This window comes from Cucurbita pepo, chromosome 4 (genome assembly GCF_057944985.1).
Source record: "Cucurbita pepo subsp. pepo isolate OVF chromosome 4, ASM5794498v1, whole genome shotgun sequence".
Classification (NCBI taxonomy): Eukaryota; Viridiplantae; Streptophyta; class Magnoliopsida; order Cucurbitales; family Cucurbitaceae; genus Cucurbita; species Cucurbita pepo.
In genome coordinates this window covers 13,359,033-13,385,508 of record NC_141801.1, presented here as the reverse complement: position 1 = coordinate 13,385,508, position 26,476 = coordinate 13,359,033, and the positions used below count along the sequence as shown (strand labels likewise).

Sequence of the window (26,476 nt, the reverse complement as noted above, 5' to 3'; positions counted from 1 at the left end):
AAAGAGAAAGCCCAAAGAATATTATGAAAGGATCTTCGTTGTCGTTGTCATCCGAATATCTTTGTCTTTCTCCATTGAATAAGATTTGAAATTAATTAACAAAATTCTTTGATAATTTGTCTTTTAGTCCTTGAGAAGAGTCGATGTTCAATCAAATAATTCAAGAGGGATGGCTCAGATTAAGAGGTAGATAATATTGGGCTCAACTTGAGTACAATAACAGAAGCCCTGTTTTTTTTTCTTTCTTGAGACAGAAATAAAAGTTTGTTTTTTGTGCAAATAACAAAGCTGAAACTGAAAATAAAACATTATTCTAGTTCACTGGCATTACTCCCATTCTCATAACCATGCTGGATTCTTCAGAGGAGTAACTACAGCCTTCACCTGCAAGTAGTTTTGGAGGCTGTAAATTCCTTTCTCCCTCCCCATTCCGCTCATCTTATACCCACCAAACGGTATTGCAGCGTCGAATACGTCGAAGCAATTGACCCACACTGTCCCTGTTCTCAATCCTCGTGTTATGGTGTTGGCTGTGTCGAGGTTTGTAGTGAAAACTCCAGCTGCTAGACCGTAACGAGTTGCATTTGCCCTTTGAATAACTTCATCAATGTCCCTGATATTGACAAAATTCATGAAGAAATTAAGTCGAATGAACAGTGATATGATGTGTTTCGAGTTGTTGGCAACTCACTTGAATTTCAGGATGGATTGTACCGGGCCAAAGATTTCGTCCTTTGCTATCAACATATCGTCCTGATCGATCAACGAGAAAAACAGGTCGAAAGGTTAGTTTACATTCTTTAGAGCAAGGAAGCTAGTGAAGACAAAGAACAATCACCTTAACATTTGAGAAAACTGTCGGCTGGACGAAGTATCCCTTGGACCCAAGTCTGTCACCCCCACATTCCAAAGTAGCATCACTTTCAATGCCAGATTTTATGTATCTTAGGACTTTTGCAAACTGCTCCGAGTCGATCTGGACATGATTGTGACGTTCAAAAAGGGTACGTCGATTATTGTTAGTCTTAACATGAATGATATGTTTTTCTTCTCATGGATTAGATGGGGAAAGGTAAATGGAGAGAGTTACCTGAGGACCTTGTTCAACACCCTTCTTGAAAGGATCACCAACCACACGTCTTTGGGCACGTGCCCTCGACTTCTCGACAAACTCGTCGTATATACGCTCATGCACAAAAGTACGAGATCCAGCACAGCAACATTGCCCCTGAAAATGAACATGGAATGGTTAACAATGAGTTCAAATCCTACAAATCCATGGCAAAAGTGACCCTTCAGACAAACCTGATTGAAAAAAAGAGCAAAATGAGCAAGCTCCACGGCCTTATCAACATCTGCATCCTCACAAACGATGAAAGGCGATTTCCCTCCAAGTTCGAGCGTTACCGGTTTCAAATTGCTTTTAGATGCCAATTCGAGCACAACTTTTCCCGTGTTCGTCGATCCTGTAAAGGCTAGCTGCAAACCGATCGTTGTTGTGCAGAAATATGTAGATCATTAGTTCATGATAAATCTCTAATAGGAAGCTACAATTGAACATGCCAGATATGAGTTTCAAAAAGAAACATAAGAAGCAAGATGGTTTCAAGATTGTGCTATCACCTTGTCCACATCCATATGGCTAGCAAGGGCAGCACCGGCGGTTGGACCATAGCCCGAAACGACATTCAAAACTCCTGGAGGAAGACCAGCCTATTCGATTGATCGACCGAGGGAGGATGAATATTAGTCGCGACATGGACACAGAATATCAGATCATTATAAACCGAACGATCGGGAAACAAACATAGCTTAGAAAACGCTACCTCGTGGAATAACTTCGCGACATAAAGAGCGGTCAGAGGCGTTTGCTCTGCAGTTTTTAGGACAATGGTGTTGCCGCAGGCTAGAGCAGGACCAACTTTCCAAGCAAACATAAGGAGAGGAAAGTTCCATGGAATTATCTGTCCTGCAACTCCAATTGGTTCATGTAATACTTGCACATGATATTTCCCATCAGCTGGAACGGTCAAGCCATGGATTTTGTCCGCCCACCCTGAACAAACCAACACCAAAACCACTTACAAACCTACAAAAACAGCAGGACAAGGGCTGATACGCCACCATGCTGCCATGAACTAACCGGCGTAATAGTGAAACAAGCGCACGAATATAGGTATTTCGGTCCGAGCCGATTGTTCATAAGGTTTGCCATTGTTCCATGTCTCCAATGCTGCAAGCTCCGTGCTATGTTTCTCAACCAAATCAGCAAACCGCAGTAATATCCTCGATCGTTCCTGAAAATCGACACGACGAGCATCGATATAGAATTCAAATAAAGGCAAGAGGGGGAGGGAAACAACAAGAGAAGTTGCAGCCTGCAGGAATGCATTACATAAGCAGTCATCTTTGGCCATTTCCCCTCGTCGAAAGCCTTGCGAGCTGCCGATACTGCCCAGTTGATATCCTCCGCCTCACCCTCGGCAACATGAGCAATCACTTCCCCGGTGCGAGGATCGTAGGTCGGAAACGTTTTCCCTACAATCAAAACATATCAAATTCAACCTTATTTCCATCCATCAGATAACTTTTGAAAGGTAAGATTATAACAAAAACACAATTTCATGATCATACGAAAGCTAAAACAGTATTAACTCAACCGGTTAAGATATATATGATCAACCAAAAGGTTAGATATCGAAACTCACCTGATGCAGCATCCACAAACTGCCCATTGATCAGATTCTGAGTGTAACTTATCTGAACAGGAGGAGTAACAAGTTCCTCCTCCGCCAAAGCAGATGAGCTGAACCTTGAAACTCTCCCTGAAACCCACAATTATGAATATCCATTACAACTTCAAAGAACATGGCCTCAAGAGATATCAAACAAAAAAAAGAAAGAAACCCACCACGAGATTGAAGAAAAGAACCAAACCCATAACCAGAAGAAGAAGAAGAACAAGAAGATGATAACAGAGAACGAGATAGTAAAGAACAGATTCCTCTCCGAGCAGCCATGGCCACAAAACACAAAAGCTTCAAAGCACAAACCACGAGACCCCTTCACACGTTTAAGCTCTCCTATCCAACACCGGTTAAGTAGATGCCAAAACCTGTCGTTTAAACGCCATTTTAGGCCATAAATTAGGAATATCAGAACAACAATTAAAACCCCAAATTAGAAGGGTAGTTTCAAAGTCATTTTCACATTTCCTCCCTCAAAAAACAAGGTGTAAATTGGATGGGAAAGAAAGTAGATGGCAGAAACAACAACACCCACATGTTGTGTTCTTTGCTTTTACTGTTCGAGATTAACAAAGGATGTTTTCTTGCCTATTAATAAACACATCGCTGTAAAACAGAGCTGGAGTTTCCATTCAAATGGGACAAACAAGAACAGGACAATATCATAAAAGTAATTTGTTTGATTCCCTAAAAAGATTGGTCTTTCTGTTTCGAGATCTTCATCTCAAAGCTCTGATAAACATTGATTTTGAAGCAAAATTCCGAGTTTCAAGGTATCAAAAATCTGTCTTGTTTGGGATCCTAAACAGAATCGGTGAGGCAGATTTCCAAAACATATTCATTTCTCTAAGAAATAATACATCTTTTTCAAAAGGGTCAGATTTTTTTCGGTTAAAAAACAATTTTAGCTCCTAAATTTTAATAAAAATCCCTATAATAATTTATTTTCTTTTGTAATGTATTTGAGGGAGTAGAACACATCACTATTTACTTACAAGGGTGTGGAAATCTTCTCCACGCGGGTTTTAAAGCTATGAGCTAAAGCTCGAAAGAGAAAGCCCAAATAAGACAATATCTGCTAGCCGTAAATCTGGGCGTTATATTTTTGTATTTATAAATCCATAAGTATACAATAACTTGATTTTTGTGGTTTATGGGAAGAAATTTAGCTGGATTGCTTGGCCGGACTACAATTATTTAGCCATTGGTTAGTTCAAGCGAGATCATTAAATGATTGACATTGAGGAACACTTAACAAAATTTATGATGACATTGATTTAAAAAGGATGAGAAGCCAATTAATGTAAAGACCCTCTTTTATAAATATGACGTGGAAATATAATTAATTATATATATGTGTTCATTATTGACAGTGAAATCTGGTTAAAATAGTTGGTCTCCTTTGGAGATTATTTAAATTAAATTAATAAGTGAAATTAGTTTGATAAAGGACACTATTGCTTACCTAATTTTTTTTTTTTTATAATTATAATTAAATGATTTAAATCTTAAAAATTGACGTGTTCTAAATTTATTATTGAAATTTGAAAATTTTCTAACCAAGCTTCACAAATGATTAAATTCAAGAATTTTGAGACAATAATTCATTGGTCCAAAGTATATAATTAAGATATTTACATATTTGGTTACTTTTTAAGCTTCTTACTTGCAATTAATTAAGTGTTGAATAAATAAAAGATTTTGATTGGTTCTAAATAACTTTACAATAATTACGGTTTAAATTATAATATTTCCTATACTTTTTAAATTTTTTTTATAAAGATTATGAATTGTTTACTGATAAATTTAATGAAATTTTATCTATACGTTAAAAATTTGTTTAAATATCCAATTTGGTAAACGTGATTTCCAATGTTTTGTCTATTTGTTTATATTTACAAATGTTGATGAGATTAATATTTATATGATTACTTTAATCGTTTGTCAATTGTTTAATATTTTTATAAAAAATTAATTGAATCCGAATGTTTTTGTCGTCGAATCCATTTGGAATTTGATTAATGGATGGTTTGTGAAATATGTGTTCGTATATGTTGTATTGAAAAGAGCTCCACCAATATTGAAAAAATGGTCTGTAAGAAGGAGAATTTGTGGTATTCATCTCCTTTCTACATTCTATCTGCCAACACACTCATGCTGGCGCTGAATGGATGCCACATACCAAGCAGCTCCTATAGGGTGCACCGACAAATCTCAAAGAATTACGCAATAGTAGAACTGCAAAGGACAAAATCAAAATCAAGAGAATACTTTGGATTAAATTGATTAAAATCAACAGTTCCATTTCCCCAAAATAGAGATCCAAACCAGATCTCGGATAACAACCGAGCAACATTAAATTTTGCTAAACCCTAAATCAAATCCCTAATTCGATCAGTTAAAGAAGAATCGATTCACCTGAGGCAGGGGAAGCATGGCGGCAAGATCGATGACAAAATCCTTCTTGAGATAGCGCATAGAAATATCCCTAGAGTCCATAGCAAGCTCCTCGCGGCCAAAAACCCTAGAATTGGGCGCAACGAAGGCGGTGCGGAACTTCATAAGCATTTGAAACAAGGAGAACAAATCGACGATGGTGAAGGACATGACGACGATGCCAAATCCAGTGTTGAATCGCCTACAAGCAGGGCCGCCAATGATCGAGATATAAAAGAAAAAGAGGATCGACGAAAAGCGCGATCAAACAAGTAACGAGGAAGATGCGATGCCATCGGACGACGAAATCGGAATCTGGTTCGAGGATATGATCCCACAAAGGCACTTTCCGGTCGAGAGCAAAGGATTTGTGAATCGAGAATGAGCAATGTTATGCATTTTTCCATTGCAAAGACGAAATATGATCAGAGAGAGAGAATTGAAGACCTGTGGAAGATGAACAGCGGAGTACGGTGAGGCAGAGAAATTTTGCAGAGCGCTTGTTCTTCTTTTCTTCCGGTTATTGCTTCTACGGATATTAATATCGCGCGCCAAAAGTTCTTTACCTAATAAAATTTAAATATAATATTTTTTAAATGTCAATTTTTATTTAGTTCTATAATTTTAAAAATTTTTATAACTTCTACGAAAAATCAATTATATACGAAGATTTTACAAAATTGATTTTAACATTTAAAATTATAATAATTATTCTATGATTTAAACTCTTGATAATATTATATAAAACTAAATTGTATAAGTCGGAAATTAGGTTGGTTGGTTTAGGGCCGGCCCAACTTTTATGGCCCAAATATCTCAGTAAATATGGGCCGCGCTAGCCCATTTGATGTCATTAGAACATATTTTTAAATGCTTAAAATTAATTAAAAAATTGAAAAGAAATGGCGATGAATAAAAAAAGGAAAAAATATAAGGACACGTCATGCGAAGAAAGGATAAGGTAGAACATTCGATTATCCCATCAAATTAAAAGGTAATGGGCCCACTTTCTTCCTTTTAGTGGATAAGGACCGAAAGCCAAATTCCTTCTTTTTTTAATTAAAAAAAAAAAAAATCATTTATTCTCCCCGATACTATTATTTAAATTCAATTATTTATTTTTTTCTTTCTTGCTTCTAAAAAAATGTTTTTTTTTTTTATTCAGGTTTAGTATAAGATTTATAAATATATTTCATTTATTTAGGGATAATTATTAAGAATTATTTTTTATAATCATTTGGAGTACTCTAATAGGTTTTTATAATAAAATATGGAATAAAATCGTATAAATTGATTAAGATAAATATTAAATCTAAAAATAACAATAAGCTTTTTGGAAGTTTTTGAAAAAGGAAAATTAAATTCAGAAAATAATGACGGTATACGTGGATGGTGTTTAGGTAATAAGCAAAAAGAAAGTGTGAATATAGAGAGAGATGAGAATGATTGTTTAGGTAAATGAGGACGTGGCGAGTGAGAGGCAAAGGAAATTGCAATGGTGGGGAGTGACGTGGAGTATTACGTGTGTGGCGTGAGTGGGGTCCACGTGGGGTGGCCATGGTTTTTTCCTTTTGATTTTTATTTTATTTGCTTTTTATTATTAATTGCGTGTAAAAAGACGGTACGAGATTATGAGAGAGAAAAGTGCGTGGAAAAGGCATGGAAAATCATTGTCCCCTTTGCTTTAGATTCTATCCTCATCCAATTCCTCGTTTTTCTCGTTAATCCACCTCGTTTTTCCTTTTATTTACATTTTTGCCACTCTCTCTTGTCTCTCAATTCCCTATGATTCTGTTTGCTAGTGCCTTGTAAAGCTATTTATTTTTTTTATATTTTTATTTTTTTATAACAATATAAGTTCACTATTGATCAATTTCGTTTTATTTAAGTTTTTTTCCAAGTTTTAAAATGTATTGTCAGAGAGATTTTTCATACACTTTTATAATGAATGTTTCATTTTTCTCCTCAACTAATGTAAGATCTCACAATTTATTTCATTAGAATTCAGCGTCATCGTTCATACACTGACTAATGTCTACTCTGATAACATTTGTAATGGTCTAAGTCTATCACTGACTGTTATTTGATTATTTATTTATTTACTATTATTATTTTTTAAGGGCAAGGCATCTCATGAGACGGGAGAGGAAGAAATTAAAAAAAAAATGGTAATGAAACGGAAAGGGTAGTTTGGTAAACTGGCATGGGATGCGAGTGGTCGAGCGGCCGCGTGCACCGTTTGTCGGCGCACTCCCAACCAAATTAATTCCAATACAAGGTTTTCTTATAGTTTGGCTCAAACATGAATCATTTTTTTTTTAATTGTTTGAAATATTTATTATTAATTTCATGATATTAGTAGCTAGGTTTAATTTCAATTTCAATTTGATTCTGAAGTTTTAATTTTTTTTTTCAAATTTTAGTGTATTTTCCATTTAATTTCGTGAATTTTTACCATTAATGTTAATTTTTTAATAATTTAACATCTTATTATATAGATTTATTTTACAAACTAACAATATAAAATTAACTCAAATAACCATGTGGTCCTTCCAAGCTATAAAAATGAGTGATAAATAAAAATTTGTTACTAGTATTTTGAGATCATGATGTCTAATAAGAAAGCTAGAAAATAAAACTCGAAGAATGAATAAAAGAAATTCACAAATGCATCACGAATGTCAAATCCAACATAATCGTTGTTAGTCAAAATAAGATTTAGTTTTGTAGGTTAAAACTAGACTCTTCGTGGTTGAAAGAAGTCCAACTAGTCATGAAGCATGAACCAAATTCATCTACCAATTACAAAATATAAACTAAATAAAAAAAATAATATTTTAAAGATTTAGTCCCTTACAAAAATAGAATTATACGTAATTTAAATCATGATAATTCTTTTAACGGTCCAAAAATAACAACAAGTTTTTATTCCACAAACCATTATCAAACTCATCCAATTAAAATATGATGAATAAAGAAATTAAAAAAAGAAAGAAAAAAGAAAAAGATAATGTTGTTTATTTGAATTGATTAATTAAAAAATATTGGCTAATTTAAAAAGGAAAAAATAAATAAAATTCAAACTTTATTGGAAAAATTATTAATTTCTCCCTCTTTCCCCGGCAAATTCGGTCCTTTTTTCTTCAAATGTGAACGCATTTGCCCACAATTTTGACTACTTTTTATTTTATTTTAAATAATAATAATAATGTTTCCTCAAACATTAATGGATATATCTTTCAAAATAAATTCTACCCATTTTTTAGATTTTTTTTTAGAATTTTTATATTAATACAAAAAAAAAAAAATCTAAATATATCTTTAATTAATGGAGATTTAAGACACTAAAATATATTTTTCTCTCAAAATTTAGAAATTTAATTTAATTAACAAAATAAAATTTATGTGAATTTTAAGGGTAATGATTTTAAAGAAATATGAGTCGATTCTACAACGTACGACCAATGCTGGTTGCTGTCCAACTGTCCCTTCACTCCTCGCTCCATCTTTTTTGACTGTTCGTCTAAATCTCAATTCATTAATTCCCTTTTATCCAATTCATTTCCATCTAATCCCTAAACCCTTCTTCTTCTTCCTTTCTTCCCTCTGTAATGGCGTCTCCTCTTCCTCTGTTTTGCTTCCCAGAAGCTGCAGGACAATAGATTCAAGTTTGTGGGGTCTCCTTCTTCCATTCCCTTTCTTAGCTCAAGTTTCGAATACCCTTTTCCTCATTCTTTTCTGGGTCTTAACTTGTTTTCCACGCTTCCCTTTCTTCTTCAGCGAATCAGAGCATTTGGGGAACATTCAAAACAGAGCTTCTTTCGTTCCTCTGTTCTTGTTTCAGGTAGCTTTCGTTTCTTTTCTTGTTTCGTTATGATTAACTTTTTCCCCGATGGGTTCGAATGAATATGTTGGATGATGGAAGTCCCACATCGACTAACTTAGGGAATGATCATAGGTTTATAAACAAAGAATACTCTCTCCAATTGGTACGAGGCCTTTTGGGGAAGCCCAAAGCAAATTCAAAGTAGACAATATCATACCATTTTGAGAGCAGTGTTCATTCCAACGGAATGAATGAATGAATGATCTGGAAATCCAAGAAGTGGGGTTTGTTTATTGTTTGAGTTTAAAGTGATAGGGACAAAGAAAAGATGAATTGCAATTATTATACACTTTCGTTGAGTGAGGATTTCAGTAACTTCAAGATAAGGATAAGTGCATGACCATTTGACATTTGTCCTTATCTTGTTTTTCAATTTTAAATTCTTCTTGTCGGTATGGATTTTTAAAAAAGTTGGATCTGAAAACGACCAATTATTATGTCCTTTTGAAACTGTTGGTTTGAGATTAACATAGTCACTTCTGTTTAGTTGATGTTTAGAAGAAAATATATTGGAATTTGGAACCCAATGGTTGATTTCTTTACTGTTCTTCAGGTTTTTTGTTGTTGATTATGTGTTTGTAGCATTGATTATCATCAATGACTGGGAGCATTTGATTGTTTGCTGTCCTGCTTTCGAGTTCTTGCTTGAGTTTGTTAGAGTTATATCTGTGGATATGTTGGATTTTCCTCCTACACCGAGAAATGTTCCACGGGCGATGACTGCGTCGGGGATAGTATCCGATAAATGTCGAGGGAGGACGATAATAGTGGCAAATTTCCTTCCTGTTCATGCTAAAATGGATCCAGATTCTGGGAGATGGTACTTTAGCTTCGACGACGATTCGCTTTTGCTTCAGCTGAAAGATGGATTCTCATCAGATGTTGATGTTGTTTATGTTGGATCATTGAAGGTTGATGTCAATGTCCAAGAACAAGAAGAGATTTCACAGAAACTACTGGAGGAATTCAACTGTGTACCGACTTTCGTCCCGACGTCCCTTCAGAAACAGTTCTATCATGGATTCTGTAAACAAAATCTATGGCCACTTTTCCATTACATGATGCCGATTTCGCCTTATCACGGATCTCGCTTCGATCGACCTCTTTGGTTAGCGTATCTTTCAGCTAACAAAAGGTTTGCTGATAAAGTTATGGAGGTGATCAATTTGGAAGAAGATTATGTATGGATTCATGACTATCACCTTATGGTTCTCCCTACTTTTTTGAGAAAACGTTACAGTCGAATTAAGCTCGGATTCTTCCTTCATAGTCCGTTTCCCTCATCAGAGATCTTCCGAACTCTGCCTGTTAGAGACGAGATTCTGAAAGCGTTACTTAACACGGACCTAATCGGTTTCCATACGTTCAGCTATGCTCATCACTTTCTATCATGTTGTAGTAGACTGCTCGGTTTGGAGTATGAATCGAAACGTGGCTATCTCACGCTTGACTATTTCGGACGGACGATATACATCAAGATTTTGCCTGTTGGAGTTCATATGGGTCGACTCGAATTCGCATTAAATCATTCCCACACTTCAATCAAAGCCAAGGAGATCAAAGAAAACTTCAAAGGAAAGAAGGTTATTCTTGGTGTTGATGATATGGACATATTTAAAGGTATTGGTCTGAAGTTATTAGCTATGGAAAAGCTGTTGAACCAGCATCCGGAGTTGCGGGGCAATGTCGTTCTGGTGCAAATTCTAAATCCTGCACGGAGCAATGGGAACGACGTCCTCGAAGCGAAAAGGGAAACTTACGAGATAACCAAAAGGATTAACAAGGTTTTCGGTTTTCGGGGATATGAACCTGTGATCTTGATTGATCATCCTATTCCTTTTCATGAGAAGATTGCATATTATGTATCAGCAGAGTGCTGCATTGTAAATGCTCTCAGGGATGGTATGAACTTAGTTCCATACGAGTACATTGTTTGTCGACAGGGAACTTCTCAAATCGACGAAGTTTTGGATGTCTCCCCGGATTCACCTCATACCAGCACGATTGTCGTGTCGGAATTCATAGGCTGTTCGCCATCTCTAAGTGGTGCGGTTAGAGTAAACCCTTGGGATTTTGATGCTGTAGCTGAGGCACTTTACGAGGCTGTCGCAATGCCTGCTTTAGAGAAGCAACTAAGGCACGAAAAACATTACCGATACATTAGCTCTCATGACGTTGCTTACTGGGCTCGCAGTTTCTCGCAAGATTTAGAGCGAGCATGTCAAGATCACTACAGTAAACGATGCTGGGGAATCGGACTCGGTTTAGGCTTCAGAATTCTGTCACTTTCACCAAGTTTCAAGAAGCTTTCCATTGAACATATTGGCTCTGCATATCGGAGCGCTTCTAGGAGGGCGATATTTTTGGACTACGACGGGACTGTCGTTTCCCAAGCTTCGTTGGTCAAATCCCCGACACCCGAAGTCATTTCTATACTCAACGACCTTTGCAAGGATTCAAAGAACACTGTGTTTATAGTTAGTGGCAGGGGGAAAGATACTCTTGGTTCGTGGTTCGGTTCGTGTAAGAATCTCGGTCTTGCCGCTGAACATGGATACTATTTGAGGTACCAAACTTAGCTTACCGATTACTTTCCTAGTCGTAGGACGAGTTTCGATTCTCGTTTGAACTCTTGATTTACTTGTAGGTGGAATAGGGACTCTGAATGGGAAGTTAGTACATTAGCTGAAAACTTTGGTTGGAAAAGGATTGCAGAACCTGTGATGAAACTATACACCGAGGCGACCAATGGCTCGTCCATAGAGCCCAAGGACAGTGCCTTAGTATGGCATCATCGAGACGCCGATCCATGTTTCGGTTCATGCCAGGCCATGGAGCTCTTAGATCACCTTGAAAATGTTCTTGCTAACGAACCCGTAGTCGTCAAAAGAGGCCACCAGATCGTCGAAGTCAAACCACAGGTATTTACACGTTCGGCTCACTTCTTCCTTCGTTTCGATTCTCATGGAGGCTGAGCAATCATCTGTTTTCAGGGTGTGACTAAAGGATTAGTTGCTGAAAGAGTTCTTTCCACTATGATCGCCTCTGATAAGGCGCCCGACTTTGTGATGTGCATCGGAGACGATCGATCCGATGAAGACATGTTCGAAACCATATCATGTACAAGCTATAGCTCATCCCTTGCTGTTCCTCCAAAGATATTTGCCTGTACTGTGGGGCAAAAGCCTAGCAAAGCCAAATACTATTTAGACGATACCACCGACGTTTTGACCGTACTTCAAAGCCTGGCCACCTCTACTAACGGTAAACTTAGGTCAGGTTTCGAAGCTCGTGTTTTGTTCGAGGATGATGTTTGATGTGGAAGGTTCGGTCTGTCGTTTCAAGATGAGAATGCTTGTTTGACTTGATTTCCTTTCCTAGAGATCCTCTAAGGAGTCGGGTTTTGCTTACATTCGAGATTACTCGATTCTTTACTGGTCACGGGTGCTAATGGATTCACATTCAGGAGATGCCTAGAGTAAGTTGGTTTGGTGGTGTAAATAACCGTTTCACGAAACTCGTTCTTTGCTTCTTCCGGTTTTGAGGGTAGCAGAACAAGATCCACAGATATAGTGAAGATACCGTCTACAAATAGCCATAGTTCTTACACGATAACCATTCTTTTTAAAAAGTGTTCCTTCATGTTCATGATCATCTTCTTACTTTAGTTCAATTAAGAATTTGTTCTTCGTAAAAGATATAGAACTCATGTGTTCGAGTATGAACGGTTGAATCTTCACGCATCTGGACATGGACATGGACATGTGTTCGAGGTGTGATATCATCATGGATCCAATTCATAAAAATAACTATCACTCGAGACGAAGGTGCTTCTAGAGATTGAGCATCAACTCCTGTGCAACACTACTAGAGATCAATAACTCCCTTAAAGTATTCATCTCACGTACTTTTAGAGTTCAATACTCCCGTGCAGCACTCATTTAAGACACTATTAGAGATCAACGCTCATCTACATTACTACTAGAGATCAACGCTCCCATCATTTCACAGGCTATTAAAGATCAATACACTCCTTACTATTGAGAGTTGGTTGGTGATCCCCTAATTGTTCCACACTTTCAACAACATAATCCTATTATCTCATCTCATTCCACCCATCGGGTTCCTAATCCGGGCCTAGTAATTTGCACGACTAGTGTTGAGGATTGTTGGGAGGGAGTTCCACGTTGGCTAATTAAGGAGATAATCATGGGTTTATAAGTAACGAACACATCTCCACTAGTAAGAGGTCGTTTGCGGAAACCAAAAATAAAGTCATGAGAGCTCATGCTCAAAGTGAACAATACCATCCTATTGTGGAGGTCGTGGTTTCTAACATGGTATCAGAGTCATGCCTTTAACTTGACCATGCTAATTGAATCCTCAAGTGTCGAACAAAGGGTGTATTTTGTTTAAGGACGCTAGAGAAAGGAGTCGAGTCTTGATTAATGAGAGACTATTCGAGGGCTTCATAGGCCACAGTGTAGGCTCTATGGTGTACTTTGTTCGAGGGCAGGTTGTTGAGAATTGTTCGAATAAATTATATAAAATGTTTAAAAGAAATATTCAATATAAAAAGAGTAAAATTAATAATTTATTTCATAATTTAGCTAATCAACCAGCGTTGATTAATAAAATTGGGATCCACTTCAATTCAGTGATTGGATACATCGAAAATGGGTCCCAGTTTTAGTCTACTTCCGAAACACCGGATTATAATTCCCGCTTCCCTCCAAACAACAGCTCAAACGTCCGTGGATATACTCGAATGACCGGTAACTCCCAGTGAATTTGGATTGATTATCGCTTTAAATTCGTCTTGGAGACCGGAAGTAGCCGGTCACATAGGTCACAGCTGGTTTCCGTTTCATTTTGATTGCGCTGTATAAAACTGCTCATAAAACGCATTGTCAAATGCGGTAATGGCGTATGCACATGCAGAAGAGCCTCCTTCTTGTGAAGCGGATAAATCTAATTCTCTGTTGCCCACCACCAGCTGCGGTTGTTCCCGGTTATCATGCTTCGGATCTCGCCGAACGGCCGCCGGCGGGCCGTCATGGTGGGAGCGGATTAGGGCGTCGGAGGTTCACAACGAGGGGCGCTGGTGGGCGCGAGGCGTTAGGGTTCTTTTGAAGCTCCGAGAGTGGTCGGAGATCGTCGCTGGACCGAGATGGAAGACTTTTATTCGCCGATTCAATCGGAATAGAAGTGGTGCTACTGCTGCTGCTAGGCCTGGAAAATTTCAATACGATCCGTTGAGTTACGCTATGAATTTCGACGAAGGCTCGGGGCAGATAGGGGAATTGGACGACGATATCGATGATTTCAGTGGATTTCGAAACTTCTCTGCTCGCTACGCTTCGATTCCGGGGTCGTTGAAGACTGGAGGAACCCCTGTTTTGGGGAAGGATGCTCCTACCGTCGAGTAAAGGTGTGCTATATCTACTAAAATGCGCCCTGTTTATTGTTGTTATTGTCCACACATTGAGCTGGAAGGTTGACCGTGTGACATCACCGGCGGCGCCACCTCCATTAGATTTTTCTTTATAGTCTGAAAAGTAAATACACATGTTTAAGCAAATTTTGGGGATTTTCCTTTTTTCCTTCTTCGTAATTGGATTGGTGGCGCATCAGGATCACTGAACAATACAATTAGAGGAATTGTTTATTATAATTATTCTTTTATATTAAACGATACCTTGATAGGATATAATAATATTGATTAGGTGCTTGTATGTATGAAGTGGGGGTAATAAAAGGCCTTAGAATATATGCATATGGATTGGGATTGTCCTTGTATGAATTGGAAAGTGGGTTATGATACTTGTTTCTTCTTTTGCACTGCTCTGCAATGAGATTGGGTTTTTGTGGGAGGGACAATATAGAAAGAAAGTAGCTTTGAATTTAGGTGACATGTCCTTTCAGTCTTTTCCATTGGAAGGGAATGGGGAACAAGAGAACCCATTAATAATGCTGTTTGGTTCAAGATATTTTAAAGAATCTTCACAGAAAGATAGAAGATTAGGATTGTGTTGGATTACCTTGATATACTGCACTAGTTTGGCTTTCAAACAGCTACCTGTTCTTTCTGCTTGATGTTTCTTGAAGTTCATTGCGTTTATGCTGAACAAATATCTGAGGTAGAGCCAAATTCCTCACTGTCCTCTGAAACAATGATCTTTCTGTATAAAGGGAAACTCGAAAAAATCTCTGAGGGCCTGCAAATGTTCTTCAGAGATTTTTTCGAGTTTCCACTAAAGATTATTGATGAACTCTAGATTGCAGCTGAATCTAGAATTCATCTTTGATCCAGAAATCTTTTTGTATGTTCTTGGCACTTGTTTGAGCTGCAAGAGGAAACTGATTCATCATAAGAAATTTTCAGTACAATACAAAGATTCACAAGGCATGAGTAGCTTTCATTCAAAATCCTTCAAATGATCACCATAGCCATTGTAGACCATTAGCTTTAGAAGAAGTGGATTCAATTTCTCACCTCCCAAAGATTACCCAGCAATTTCCAGAATCCTTCAAGCTTGTAGCACTTGTCTTTGTGCCACAGCCAGAATCCCACCCTCCTCTCTCGGGCATAACCCAAGCTTTGACGCCATTCCAGGACCCCAGACCCCAGAACCCAGACCCCAGACCCCATTAAAAAGAGCGACAGTCAATGGTCGGGAGAGCCAAAAATCTACGTACTTGAAACACCTTCATTCCTTTTTACGAATTTTCATCTATCTCATTCAAACTTCAATTTGCAAAAATACATAATTTTCATATAAATACTAACTTTCAAAACAAAACCTATAGTTATTTTATTTATTAAGATACTATTGTTTAATTTATTTTAATATAATGTTTCTGTATCAATCCAAACAAAAAAAAATTAATTAGGAAAAAAAAAAAGTGATTCCTCTCGTCTCAACCAATCAAGTGTGGCTAAAATCCACGTGACAAAAACTTTGGTGTAGCAAAATCTACTCTATTTATCTATTATTATTATTATTTTGGTATGTTTTCAAAAAAGTTAAATCAAGTTTTGAAAACTAAAAAAGTAACTTTTAAAAAGTTATATCGACTAGTTGAGAGGTCTGAAAGAGAGTGTAGTTCTAGGAGGAATGATACTCATTAGTACCGAATTTTCCGAGACAACATAACAATGTTCCTTTCTTCACGATGGGCTAAGCAAACCAAAGTTTCACATTTGTATAGTCTATTTCATTAACTAATAAAATATTGTCAACTTGCTTTGTGTCCCCTACTGGACCGTTTTTACATTTGAAGTCACTTAACACAGCATTGCCATGAAAATCTAAGAGACATCTAAACTCTGTTGGGCATTTTCGATATAATCGTACAGCCAGTAAACCTATGGAAAGCCAAACATGTAAATTTAGTTGTTGCTGCTAAATGGAGAAACGATCGATATAATGACTTAGCTTTCAATCATGGATCGGCATGTCGAGTAACATCCCCGTCACTTGAACTGCTTTCGTTATCACTCATTTCATCCTCTTCTTCACTGTCATCTTCTGCTGTGTTCTCCTTTGCATACTTTTCGCAGTACTCTGTATCCACATGGAAGTAGATACCGAGTTATTATAGAAATGGTGTCAAAGTCGACTATATATTCGACTGCGAGAAATATATACCTTTAACTTTTTCATCGTACTGCTTCCGGTCCTTCATCATAAGCGATGCTGCATCGCCGTTAAGGGGGTCTGAAGGATTGGGATAAAGAAGAAGCTGGGGAAGAAAAACCTCGAAAACGTTTAAAAGATCTGCAGAGCCCAAAAGAAAGTGGTAAGAATAGACACAATCATATGCAAACCCAAATATATGTAAAATGAGGGCCAAGTTTAGTCCTATATTTTGGGAGTCACAATACAGTTCATATGGTACCATGGATCATGAACTTTAAATTATATTTCCAAACACATCAAAAGATATTGTGAGATCCCATGTCGGTTGGGGAGGAGAATGAAGCATTCTTTATAAGAGTGTGGAAACCTCCCCCTAGCAAACGCATTGTAAAAACCTTTTAGGGAAACCCGAAAAGGAAAGCCCAAAGAGTAGTGGTGGAGTTGGACTGTTACAAATGGTGTTAGAGTCAGACACCGGGCGATGTGCCAGTGAGGAGGTTGAGCCCCGAATGGGGGTGGACACAAGGCGGTGTGCCAGCAAGGACGCTGAGCCCCGAAGGAAGGTGGATTGAGAGGTCTCACATCGATTGGAGAAGGGAATGAGTGCCAGCAAGGACGCTGGCCCCGAAGGGAGTGGATTGGGTGTGGAAATCTCTCCCTAGCAGATGCGTTTTAAAAACCTTGAAGGGAAGCTTAAAAGGGAAAACTCAAAGAGGACAATACCTGCTAGCGGTGGGATTGGGCAGTTACAACTATGGTTTAATATCATCTAATCACAGAACACATAAACAGAAAACACTCGAGTCTAGTAAGGTATTAATAGAGGTTTAGTGAGGATGGTAGATAATTACCGAACATCGGACTCCAAGACTGATTAATCACATCCAAGCACACAGAACCAGATCTGCAGGGTAAAACTCGTACGTAAAATACTTTGCTACGAAACGTGAAGCATTGAACCGATTTCATTTGATGGTTTAAAAGAGAAAAGATACTTACAGTTCATCAACATTTGGGTGGAATATCTTGTTCACAAAGCCAATTGAAGGAGACTTATATGGATACGCGTCGGGAAGCTCAACACGGATTTTCCAAACACCAGTTTCATATAAGCCTGCAGGGACCACGAAACTTAAGAAAACGCTCTAGATCCAAATGTGGTAAAAAATCGTTCATCGAGTATGAAAACATGCAACTAAACTAGATGCATTTTAAGAGTCCATAAATTACACAGGAAAGCAGTAGAAACACCTCGCTTCAAGGATAAATTTTCAGGAGACTCCAAATAAGAAAAAAGAATTGGCTTTAGACTGCCGGCATGTTTGCTAAATTGTTCATTTGCAATCCAATAAGGCTCATACACACCCACAAACAAATAATTGCTATTCCATCGACGACTATGAAATGCATATTTGACAGAGGCGAAAGACGAGCAATACTTTCTTTGGGACCGTGGAACTCCACGTTGAATTCGTTTAGTCCATCGTTTATCATCTCCACGTTGTAGTCACTCATCATCCTGAACAACATAAACCACAAGATCAACCAACAGAAATTTATGGCCGCCATCGTACGATATTAGGAACCTAGAACCTCGGTTCCACATTTACGAGTAAGAGATAGCATGTGTACAAGTGTGGCTTCTATACTATAGCTATACGGCCCAAGCCCACCACTAGCAAATATTGTCCTCTTTGGGCTTCCCCTCAAAGTTTAGGGAGAGGTTTCCACACCTTTACAAAGAATGTTTCGTTCTCCTCCCCAATTGATAGCATTAGCCATTCAGTAGGCTTAACAGTGAACGATATTCAAACTCAAACCCGACCACTCCAATGCAGGGCCAGTTCTTGGCCAGCATGCTAACATGTTTTCTAGTACATAATAATGACAGGATAAGGTTACTTTTGCTGCAACCATATTTACAACCCCAAGTTTGATCAAATCTCAGCCACAGCTCACTACATTCAGGAGCAATAAACACACACCATTGAACTCACCTAGCTTTTAATGATAAATAACACACTTAAGTACTGACCAAACATGCTTAGAAACATTACTATAAAGAAAATTAACAGGTTACTTTCCTCTAACTTATTGCACTACTAGTAGATCATTTTCGTTTTCGAAATAGCATCTTCTTGGTTGTTGGAAGGCTCAAAAACAGCCATCCAGACGACGTAGAAGAACCACAACAACCAATGACTGAAATAAGTATACGAAATCTCGATAAATAACAAAGCCTCTTACAATTTCATGACATCCATTTCTCTCCTTTTGCTTGGAGAAGACATCTCGAAAGAGCGGTACTTCGAAAATCTGCAACAGACACAGATTCTTGAACTTTAGAAGTTACTAACGGAGTTCACCTTTTAGATGTAAGGAAATGAAGTGAAAAATACATGGGAATGAGAATGATTAAGAATAAACCTGATAATATTAAAGACACTAGCTAATACACTATGCAAACCCAAAGCCTAACCATGAGCAGTGAATGAATCAACACAAAAGTTACCAGTTTCAACAAATGCCAGAAAAGCATCTGATATCATTGAAATGTTGCATTTCTAATTCAAAACAAGCCAGCTTCTAAAGTTCATGTGCCAAACATCAGACAACAGAAAACGTGAAGATTAGGTACCAACTGGTTCAACAATTACCACATTGTTCTTATTCATAACCACTCACCACTAAATAAAACAAGTGATACTAGCCAAACAACTAATAATGATGAAGAACGAGGAATTCCTGGATCAGGAACAAGGCCTGGTGGGTGATCAAAATTTGATCAGACTAGACAATGTCTGGTGGGTTTGAATGTGATCCTCCACTAACAAAACCAGTTTGCATGATCCATTTCTCTCTCATTTATAAGTCGACGAACACAGACAGAAGAATTGATATAAACATGAAGATCTGTGGGTAAAATTCTCAAAAGTTTAGATAAACATAAATTACACAGATGAGTACCTCAGAAGAAGCAGAGAAATTAGGCAGTGGGTAATGGAGAATCGTTGGAAGCGAACGCAAAATTGGGAAGGGACGAAAGGGAGGGGGAGGGAGAGAATATATATGAAATTGGATTGGGGGATTGAAAGTGGAGGAAGAATTGAGATGTAAATGATGGAAAAAGGAATCGGGTACGTGGCAGAGTGAAGGTTCTGTGGGGGTTATGGTTACAATTTTTGAGTGTTTCCTGATTGCCATTTCAGCCCGCAGTGGTTTTCTCGAGTTTGAAAGTGGGATTTGGCATGGGCGTCGAAAGCTTCACTGTCAACCATGACCGCCATTAACGTGGAAATTAGGTTTTGTTTTAGCCGCTTGGCCAAGAAAGCTACCCATTATGGCAACGTTGTGTGGGTTCGGAAATTGAGCCATTCAATAACGCGCGAGATGCTGCAGATGATCCATTCATTCATCCATCCATGTAAAACTAATTGTTGAAAAAAAATTTAAAAAAAAAAAAACTTTCCTGTTAATACATACAAAATTCTAAATTTTTTCTTTAAATTTATATTTTATCTTAAAAAAATGGTATTCAATATAAACATTTTGTTAAATTTTTTATAATTTTTTTTTTTTAATGAAATTTTAATTTTTAAACTTTTTCATAACAAAATTACCGATGATTTATTTAAAAACCGTCCAACCCTTCATTTTTCCAACCTCATAAACCTACATTGTTTGACACTCGTCTTGTGTCCAAACAAATCGTTTCCTGTGTCCAAACTCTCTTATGCTCCTATTCATCTCGTTTCAACCTCCACTAGCGCAAGGTTATCGGCCAATCTCATTTTCGAGGTGAGAGAGTGTAACGACTTAGATCCACTTCTAGCAGATATTGTCCTCTTTGGGCTTTCCCTTTCGGACATCTCCTCAAAACTTTAAAACGCGTCTGGTAGAGGAAGGTTTCCACACCCTTATAAACGGTGGTTTGTTCTCCTCCCCAACTAATGTGAGACATCACAATCCACCTCCCTTCGGGGCCCAGCGTTCTCGCTGACACTCTTTTCTTCCTCCAATCGATGTGGGACCGCCCTCAAATCCACCCATTTGGGGCCCAGCGTCCTTATTGGCACACCGCCTCGTGTGTACCTCCCTTCGGGGAACAGCGAGAAGGCTGGCACATCGTCCGGTATCTGGCTCTGATACCATTTGTAACGACCCAGATCCATTGTTAGCAATATATTGTTGTCTTCTTTGGGCATTGAGATGTCTCACATTGGCTAGGGAGGAGAACAAATCACCATTTATAAGGGTGTGGAAACCTTCCCTACCAGGCACGTTTTAAAGCCTTGAGGGGAAGCCCAAATAGGATAATATCTGCTAGCAAATCCCGTGTGGAAACGTTCTCTACCAGACACGTTTTAAAGTCTTGAGGGTAAGCCCAACAGGGAAAGGCCAAAAAAGACAATATCTGCGAGCGGTAGATCTAAGTCGTTCCACGGAAATGGGCAAGTTAGATATTGAGAGAAAATAAAATTTTAGAAAGAAAACAAATGTGAATATGAATATATATATATACACATAAAGTAAATTGGGGCTGATCCAATTTAGGGTTTTGAATTGGGCCAAAAATAAACAAATAATTATTTGAGCCCAAAGTATGAAGGAATTTTAATAATTATTTGTTAATTCATTACTAATAATTTCCTTTACAACCATAATCAGTGTATTTTTATTTTGTGTAGTAACCGCAAAGCTATGTAATTTATATTTTGATTAATTGTAATTATTACCATTTTACCTAACCTAAATTACCATTATATAAATATATATATTTCTATTTATTTAAAAATATTAAAGATAAATTGTATACAGTCATGCTCGAGTTTGAAATAGTTTAGTCTACAATTTTTTATCAATTATTTTATTACAACTCGAAAAAAAAAACATTATTATTATTATTATTATTATTAATAAAAAAAAAAAAAAAGGGTTTAGTGTTGTGTACTCATAATGATTATATGAAAATAAAAATGTGAAACTTAGGCATCACAACTCATCCAAAGCCCCACATTTGTATGATTAATCCTTAAGCTTAGGGTTTTACATTTATTCTTTTTCTAATTTAATTAATTAATTAATTAATTTTGTATTTTTATTTTCATTTTAGTTGCCCCTGCCCTTAATTATTATGTTTGCTTCATCTTTAATTAATTTCTTCAACCCAATAATTCCAAATATATATATATTTTTGTAGGCTTCCCTTTTTAGCCTTCAAATTTTTATTACTCATAAATACAAAATAGCTTACCTCCTTATTTATTACTTTCATTATTATTATTATTTTCTTTTTCCTAAATTATAGTATATAATACAAAATAGCTTACATCCTTCGTTTTCCTGTTCAACCTACGTGCCTTGTGGGCCCAATGTGGGATCTCAATGTTTCAAGCCCCTCTTCAGCCGATGTGGGATCGCATAATCCACTTTTTGGGATCTCAATGTCTTGCTCTACTATAATTTGGAACAATCCAAACTCACTGCGGTTAGATATTGTCATTTTAAAATTTTTCCTTCTAAGCTTGTGATAAATGTTTTAAAATACCTCTTATAAGTAATAATTTGTTCCCCTTGTTCGGATCTCAAATTAAGGGAATGAAGAAAAGAAAATGAATTAATAAATATCCTACCTTTAGAGCTGACTTGGACCACACTGCCCTTGCTTATCTTCTACATGAAAGAAAAAAAAAGAAAAAAAAGTGAAATCCTTTTAGAAAATTTGAAAATTTATGGGGGTGGTCCTTGACTTTTCCACTAATCCAGTTCTTTATCTCTTTTCCTTTTCTAGCCATTTTTGAATATTAATGTATTTTACGATTTACAAAACATTGCACACTAGCTCATCATTAAGATCAAACAACAAAGATTTTACATAAAATAAAAACAAATCTGACAGTTCGAGATCTATCTCTATAATGGGTTTTCTTTGATTTTGTTCGTTTGTTCGTTGATTTGTTACCGGAGAATTTTGATTGGGTAATAAACACCAAAAGGGTATTGCTTGTTGATTGAAATGATTCATAGCAATATACCCAAAAGATGATTTTTTTTTCTTTCTTTTTTCTGAAACAAAAAAGGCATTCAATAATGAAAACTGATACGATCTGATGTGAATTACGATATAAACTCGCAATCAAATCCAACCCCAAAAAAAGAAAAAAGAAAAAAAAAAAAAGGAGAGCGGGCAGGAATGAGTGAAATTAGTGAGAATCATGTGATTTACCACTCTTTCCCTCGCAGCCCTCTTTCTATTTTCTCTCTCTTTTCTCTCTAATAGACGACTCTGTAAACGCCCCTTTTTGTTTGTTTTTTGTGTACCAATTTCCATTTCAGAACGGTTTTAGAGTCTGAGAGGTTCTTCTTCGCCATCTGGGTTTTGGTTTTTACAATGGCTTCCACTGCTTCAAGGTTCATCAAGTGCGTTACGGTCGGAGATGGGGCGGTGGGGAAGACCTGCATGCTTATATGCTATACTAGTAACAAATTCCCCACTGTATGTTCTTCTTTTCATCAAAAGATTCATCTGGGTCTGCCTTAATCTTAACGTTTTCTAAGTTTCTCCCCATCTTCTCTGCTGCTTATTCTTGTGTTTTTGTTCTGTATTTCTCATGATTTTGGGTTTTTTCTTGGGGGTTTCTTTTAATTTCTTGTCCATGTATGGTTCTTGTCTTCAGATTGTCGTTTAATTCACAGTTGTTCTTGCTTGCTATGATCATAATTGCCTGTGTTTTTCAAACAGAAAGCATAATCAGTTGTGTTTATCAGGATTACATTCCCACGGTGTTTGATAACTTCAGTGCAAATGTGGTGGCTGAAGGTACCACTGTCAATTTAGGCCTCTGGGATACAGCCGGTACTATAACTCCTTCATTGCCTTAAACCAAGCATTCAAGTTGTTGTATCATCTGTTCATAGAAATTTTAGAATATTCAACTTGGTTTTGGTTATAATAATGCATATAGGTCAAGAAGATTACAATAGGTTAAGGCCATTGAGCTACAGAGGAGCTGATGTTTTCATCCTTGCCTTTTCGTTAGTTAGTCGAGCGAGTTACGAAAACGTGCTTAAGAAGGTGATTAACACAAGCTTTTTTTCTCTACTATGTTCTATCATCTTCATGTTTGCAACTAGGAATTTCTGATGGTTTGGTTCTTGATCAGTGGATTCCAGAGCTTCAACATTATGCACCTGGAGTCCCGGTGGTATTGGTTGGCACCAAACTGGGTAGGCCATCCTTTTCTGATTGTAGTTGACTGTAGGTAGCTATTGGTTGTGTTTGTTTCAAACTTTCTTCTTTTTTCTTCCTTTCTTTATCCACTAAATGAGGTACACAACCAAAGAAAACGTTATCTCTTTATTCTTTTTTCCTTTTCATTTGAATTTGTTGAAAATAAGGTAGAAGGTGAGAAGAGGCTACCTAAAGTAGGAATGCTTGCAAACAAGAAAGTCCTTGACAACAAACCCTCTTGTTTAGAGTACTTGCGGGCCCTTGTGGGATTTGGATGTGAGTTCCGGTTCACGCCCTCAAGCGGGATGCTGTTTAATTAAGGAAAAACTTCATTGTCGCTTGGATCTAGTTTAGGATGTGTGAAGTCTCTCCCGATCGTGGGATAGGGTTGATACTAAGAGATTTGTAAAGATGTGGTGCTTGCAATGTTTAAATTGTTGAGAGGACTAGCATATGTTGTGACAACCCAAGTCCACCACTAGTAAATATTGTTCTCTTTGAGCTTTCTCTTTCGAGCTTCCCTTCAAGGTTTATAAAATGCGTCTGCTAGGGAGAGGTTTTCACACCCTTATAAAGAATGTTTTGTTCTCCTCCCCAACCGATGTGGGATCTCACAATCCACCTCCCTCAAGTCCAAGCGTCCTCTCTGGCACTCGTTCCCTTCTTTAATTGACGTGGGACCCCCAATCCACCTCCCTTTGGGGCCCAACGTCCTTGCTGGCACACCGCCTCATGTCCACTCCCCTTCGGGGCTCAGCCTCCTCGTTGACACATTGCCCAGTGTCTGGCACTGATACCATTTGTAATAGCTCAATCCCACTGCTAGAAGATATTGTTCTCTTTGGGCCTTCCCTTTCGAGCTTCCTCTCAAGGTTTTTAAATGTATCTGTTAGGGAGGGGTTTCCACACCCTTATAAAGAACACCCTTATAAAGAATGCTTTGGGGTCTCACATATGTACTTGCAAATGAGTTAGAAGTTTGGAGGAGGCCAAATAATATTACTAGTAGTAGGTGCTGCACAGCATGGCCACAAGGAAAGAAGAGCTACTCAGGTTCTTCCAAGAGACTGTTTTCCTTGCCACTGTGAGCAAAAATGCAAAGAGTTTAGCATCTAATTATTGTTGAGAATTGAGATGTGGGCCCGTTTTAAGTGATTGTTTAATACCTTTTGAGACCAGACCCATTCTAAAAGAATTCCAAGTAGTCAGCTTGACCAGGTTGCTCAACTCCCTAGATCAATGTCTGGACAATGTGTCTTCTCTTTTGGCAATCTCTACATACAAAGCCTTAATAATTGCTAAGCACCAGCAACCCTACTCGGTAAAGGGAACTCTCGAAGCGAACTTCCTGTCATATTTGATGCAAATGTCTATTTTTCAGCTGTTATGTGCACTTGCATCACAAAATTTTGTCCTAATCCTCTCACTGTTGGAATGCTGATTCTCTTCAAGCTAAATGATTTGTTGTGTTCCTTTACTGTATTTTCTGTCATTTGCGTTTCTTGGTTGACTTGTGGTCATTTTCGTTGCTTAGATCTTCGAGAGGACAAATTCTATTTGGCTGATCATCCTGGATTGGTGCCCGTAACCACATCGCAGGTGATTTTCTCATTGTGTAACATGCTTAGGAAGGGAAAGTAGGAATCGACGCTGCTTGTGTTTGCCTCGTGATTATGATGAATTTTAACTCTTGGTGTTGATGGTTCGATCTAATCAGGGTGAGGAACTCCGTAAGCAGATTGGTGCAATGTATTATATCGAATGCAGCTCAAAAACCCAGCAGGTACTCAGACTATAACATTTTTTCTTATCTCATGCGCACCAAAATCTTGAGCTATTTTAGTAGATCTGATCACTTACCACCTTAGAAAAATAATTCGTTTAATTTAGTAGCCGTTTGATTGTGAGTGTTGAGTGGCCATTGCAGAATGTGAAAGCAGTTTTTGACGCAGCAATAAAGGTTGTAATCAAGCCGCCACAGAAACAAAAAGAAAAGAGGAAGCCACACCGTGGATGCCTGCTGTTAGTTCTCTCATCATTCTCTCTAATTTATAAAAATTTAAGCCCCAACTCGGGATCGAGATTGGGATTGGGTTATTCAGTTGTTTCGAGTTATAGAGTCATTCACTCGTAGTACACCTTCCTAGGGGAGGCTGCTTTGCAAGTAGAATGAACTTCAAAACTATGATTGATCTGTCTGCTTATGCTTTGTTTTGGAATGAATGCAGAAATGTAATTTGTGGAAGAAACCTTATGAGGGAAAGTTGAGAGCAGCTTTACTTTACAACAAAACAACAGAGGGTTGTTTGAAGCTAGGAAAATATGTTGGAAGCCACCAATGTTTCATAATGTTAGTAGCTGTTTTTAAGTCTGATTTGTATCCACTTTTTTAAGGTTCTTTTAGTCGCTTCGTTGTATACAATTATTTTTGGGGGGAAGGATGTGGCGTGTGAACTCTGCTTTCTCTTCCTCCATTCGGCGGTATATTGTACAATAATAACTCTAATAGGAACTGCCTTTATAAACCTACCGC

At 37.6% G+C, this 26,476-nt stretch overlaps 5 protein-coding genes across 11 annotated transcripts; 3 read left to right on the top strand and 2 right to left on the bottom strand.

Annotated features, from left to right (window-relative positions):
- Nucleotides 1-146: 146 nt before the first annotated feature.
- On the bottom strand, nt 147-3,216 carry LOC111794107 (aldehyde dehydrogenase family 2 member B4, mitochondrial). Its single transcript, XM_023676247.2, has 11 exons — nt 2,912-3,216; nt 2,709-2,825; nt 2,396-2,538; nt 2,144-2,297; nt 1,827-2,056; nt 1,624-1,713; nt 1,306-1,479; nt 1,091-1,228; nt 839-976; nt 692-753; nt 147-613 (listed from the first exon to the last, which is right to left on the bottom strand). Exons 1-11 carry the CDS (start codon nt 3,018-3,020, stop codon nt 340-342), a joined length of 1,629 nt encoding a protein of 542 aa, XP_023532015.2. The 5' UTR covers nt 3,021-3,216; the 3' UTR covers nt 147-339.
- Nucleotides 3,217-8,655: 5,439 nt separating this feature from the next.
- Nucleotides 8,656-12,790, top strand: LOC111792176 (putative alpha,alpha-trehalose-phosphate synthase [UDP-forming] 10). Of its 7 annotated transcripts, none has more exons than XM_087122922.1 (5): nt 8,656-8,851; nt 8,964-9,027; nt 9,623-11,635; nt 11,717-11,990; nt 12,063-12,790. In XM_087122922.1, the coding sequence occupies exons 3-5, from the start codon at nt 9,744-9,746 to the stop codon at nt 12,384-12,386; spliced, it is 2,490 nt and encodes an 829-aa protein (XP_086979048.1). In that variant the 5' UTR covers nt 8,656-8,851; nt 8,964-9,027; nt 9,623-9,743; the 3' UTR covers nt 12,387-12,790. The 7 variants fall into 7 exon arrangements, with proteins under 7 accessions (XP_086979048.1, XP_023529280.2, XP_023529282.2 ...); XM_023673512.2 differs by having other exon boundaries at nt 8,656-8,860; XM_023673514.2 differs by having other exon boundaries at nt 8,755-8,855; nt 9,652-11,635.
- A 1,173-nt stretch (nt 12,791-13,963) lies between these two features.
- Nucleotides 13,964-14,839, top strand: LOC111793374 (uncharacterized). Its single transcript, XM_023675217.2, has one exon. It carries the CDS (start codon nt 13,992-13,994, stop codon nt 14,496-14,498), a length of 507 nt encoding a protein of 168 aa, XP_023530985.2. The 5' UTR covers nt 13,964-13,991; the 3' UTR covers nt 14,499-14,839.
- Nucleotides 14,840-16,251: 1,412 nt separating this feature from the next.
- Nucleotides 16,252-20,088, bottom strand: LOC111793162 (ubiquitin-conjugating enzyme E2 5). Its single transcript, XM_023674921.2, has 7 exons — nt 19,680-20,088; nt 18,960-19,028; nt 18,152-18,231; nt 17,712-17,826; nt 17,564-17,616; nt 16,722-16,850; nt 16,252-16,637 (listed from the first exon to the last, which is right to left on the bottom strand). The coding sequence occupies exons 2-7, from the start codon at nt 19,001-19,003 to the stop codon at nt 16,516-16,518; spliced, it is 543 nt and encodes a 180-aa protein (XP_023530689.1). The 5' UTR covers nt 19,004-19,028; nt 19,680-20,088; the 3' UTR covers nt 16,252-16,515.
- A 2,780-nt stretch (nt 20,089-22,868) lies between these two features.
- Nucleotides 22,869-26,472, top strand: LOC111793161 (rac-like GTP-binding protein ARAC8). The gene is made up of 8 exons (XM_023674919.2): nt 22,869-23,208; nt 23,481-23,568; nt 23,678-23,787; nt 23,876-23,939; nt 25,478-25,542; nt 25,661-25,726; nt 25,871-25,965; nt 26,172-26,472. Exons 1-8 carry the CDS (start codon nt 23,104-23,106, stop codon nt 26,209-26,211), a joined length of 633 nt encoding a protein of 210 aa, XP_023530687.1. The 5' UTR covers nt 22,869-23,103; the 3' UTR covers nt 26,212-26,472.
- The last annotated feature ends 4 nt before the right edge of the window (nt 26,473-26,476 follow it).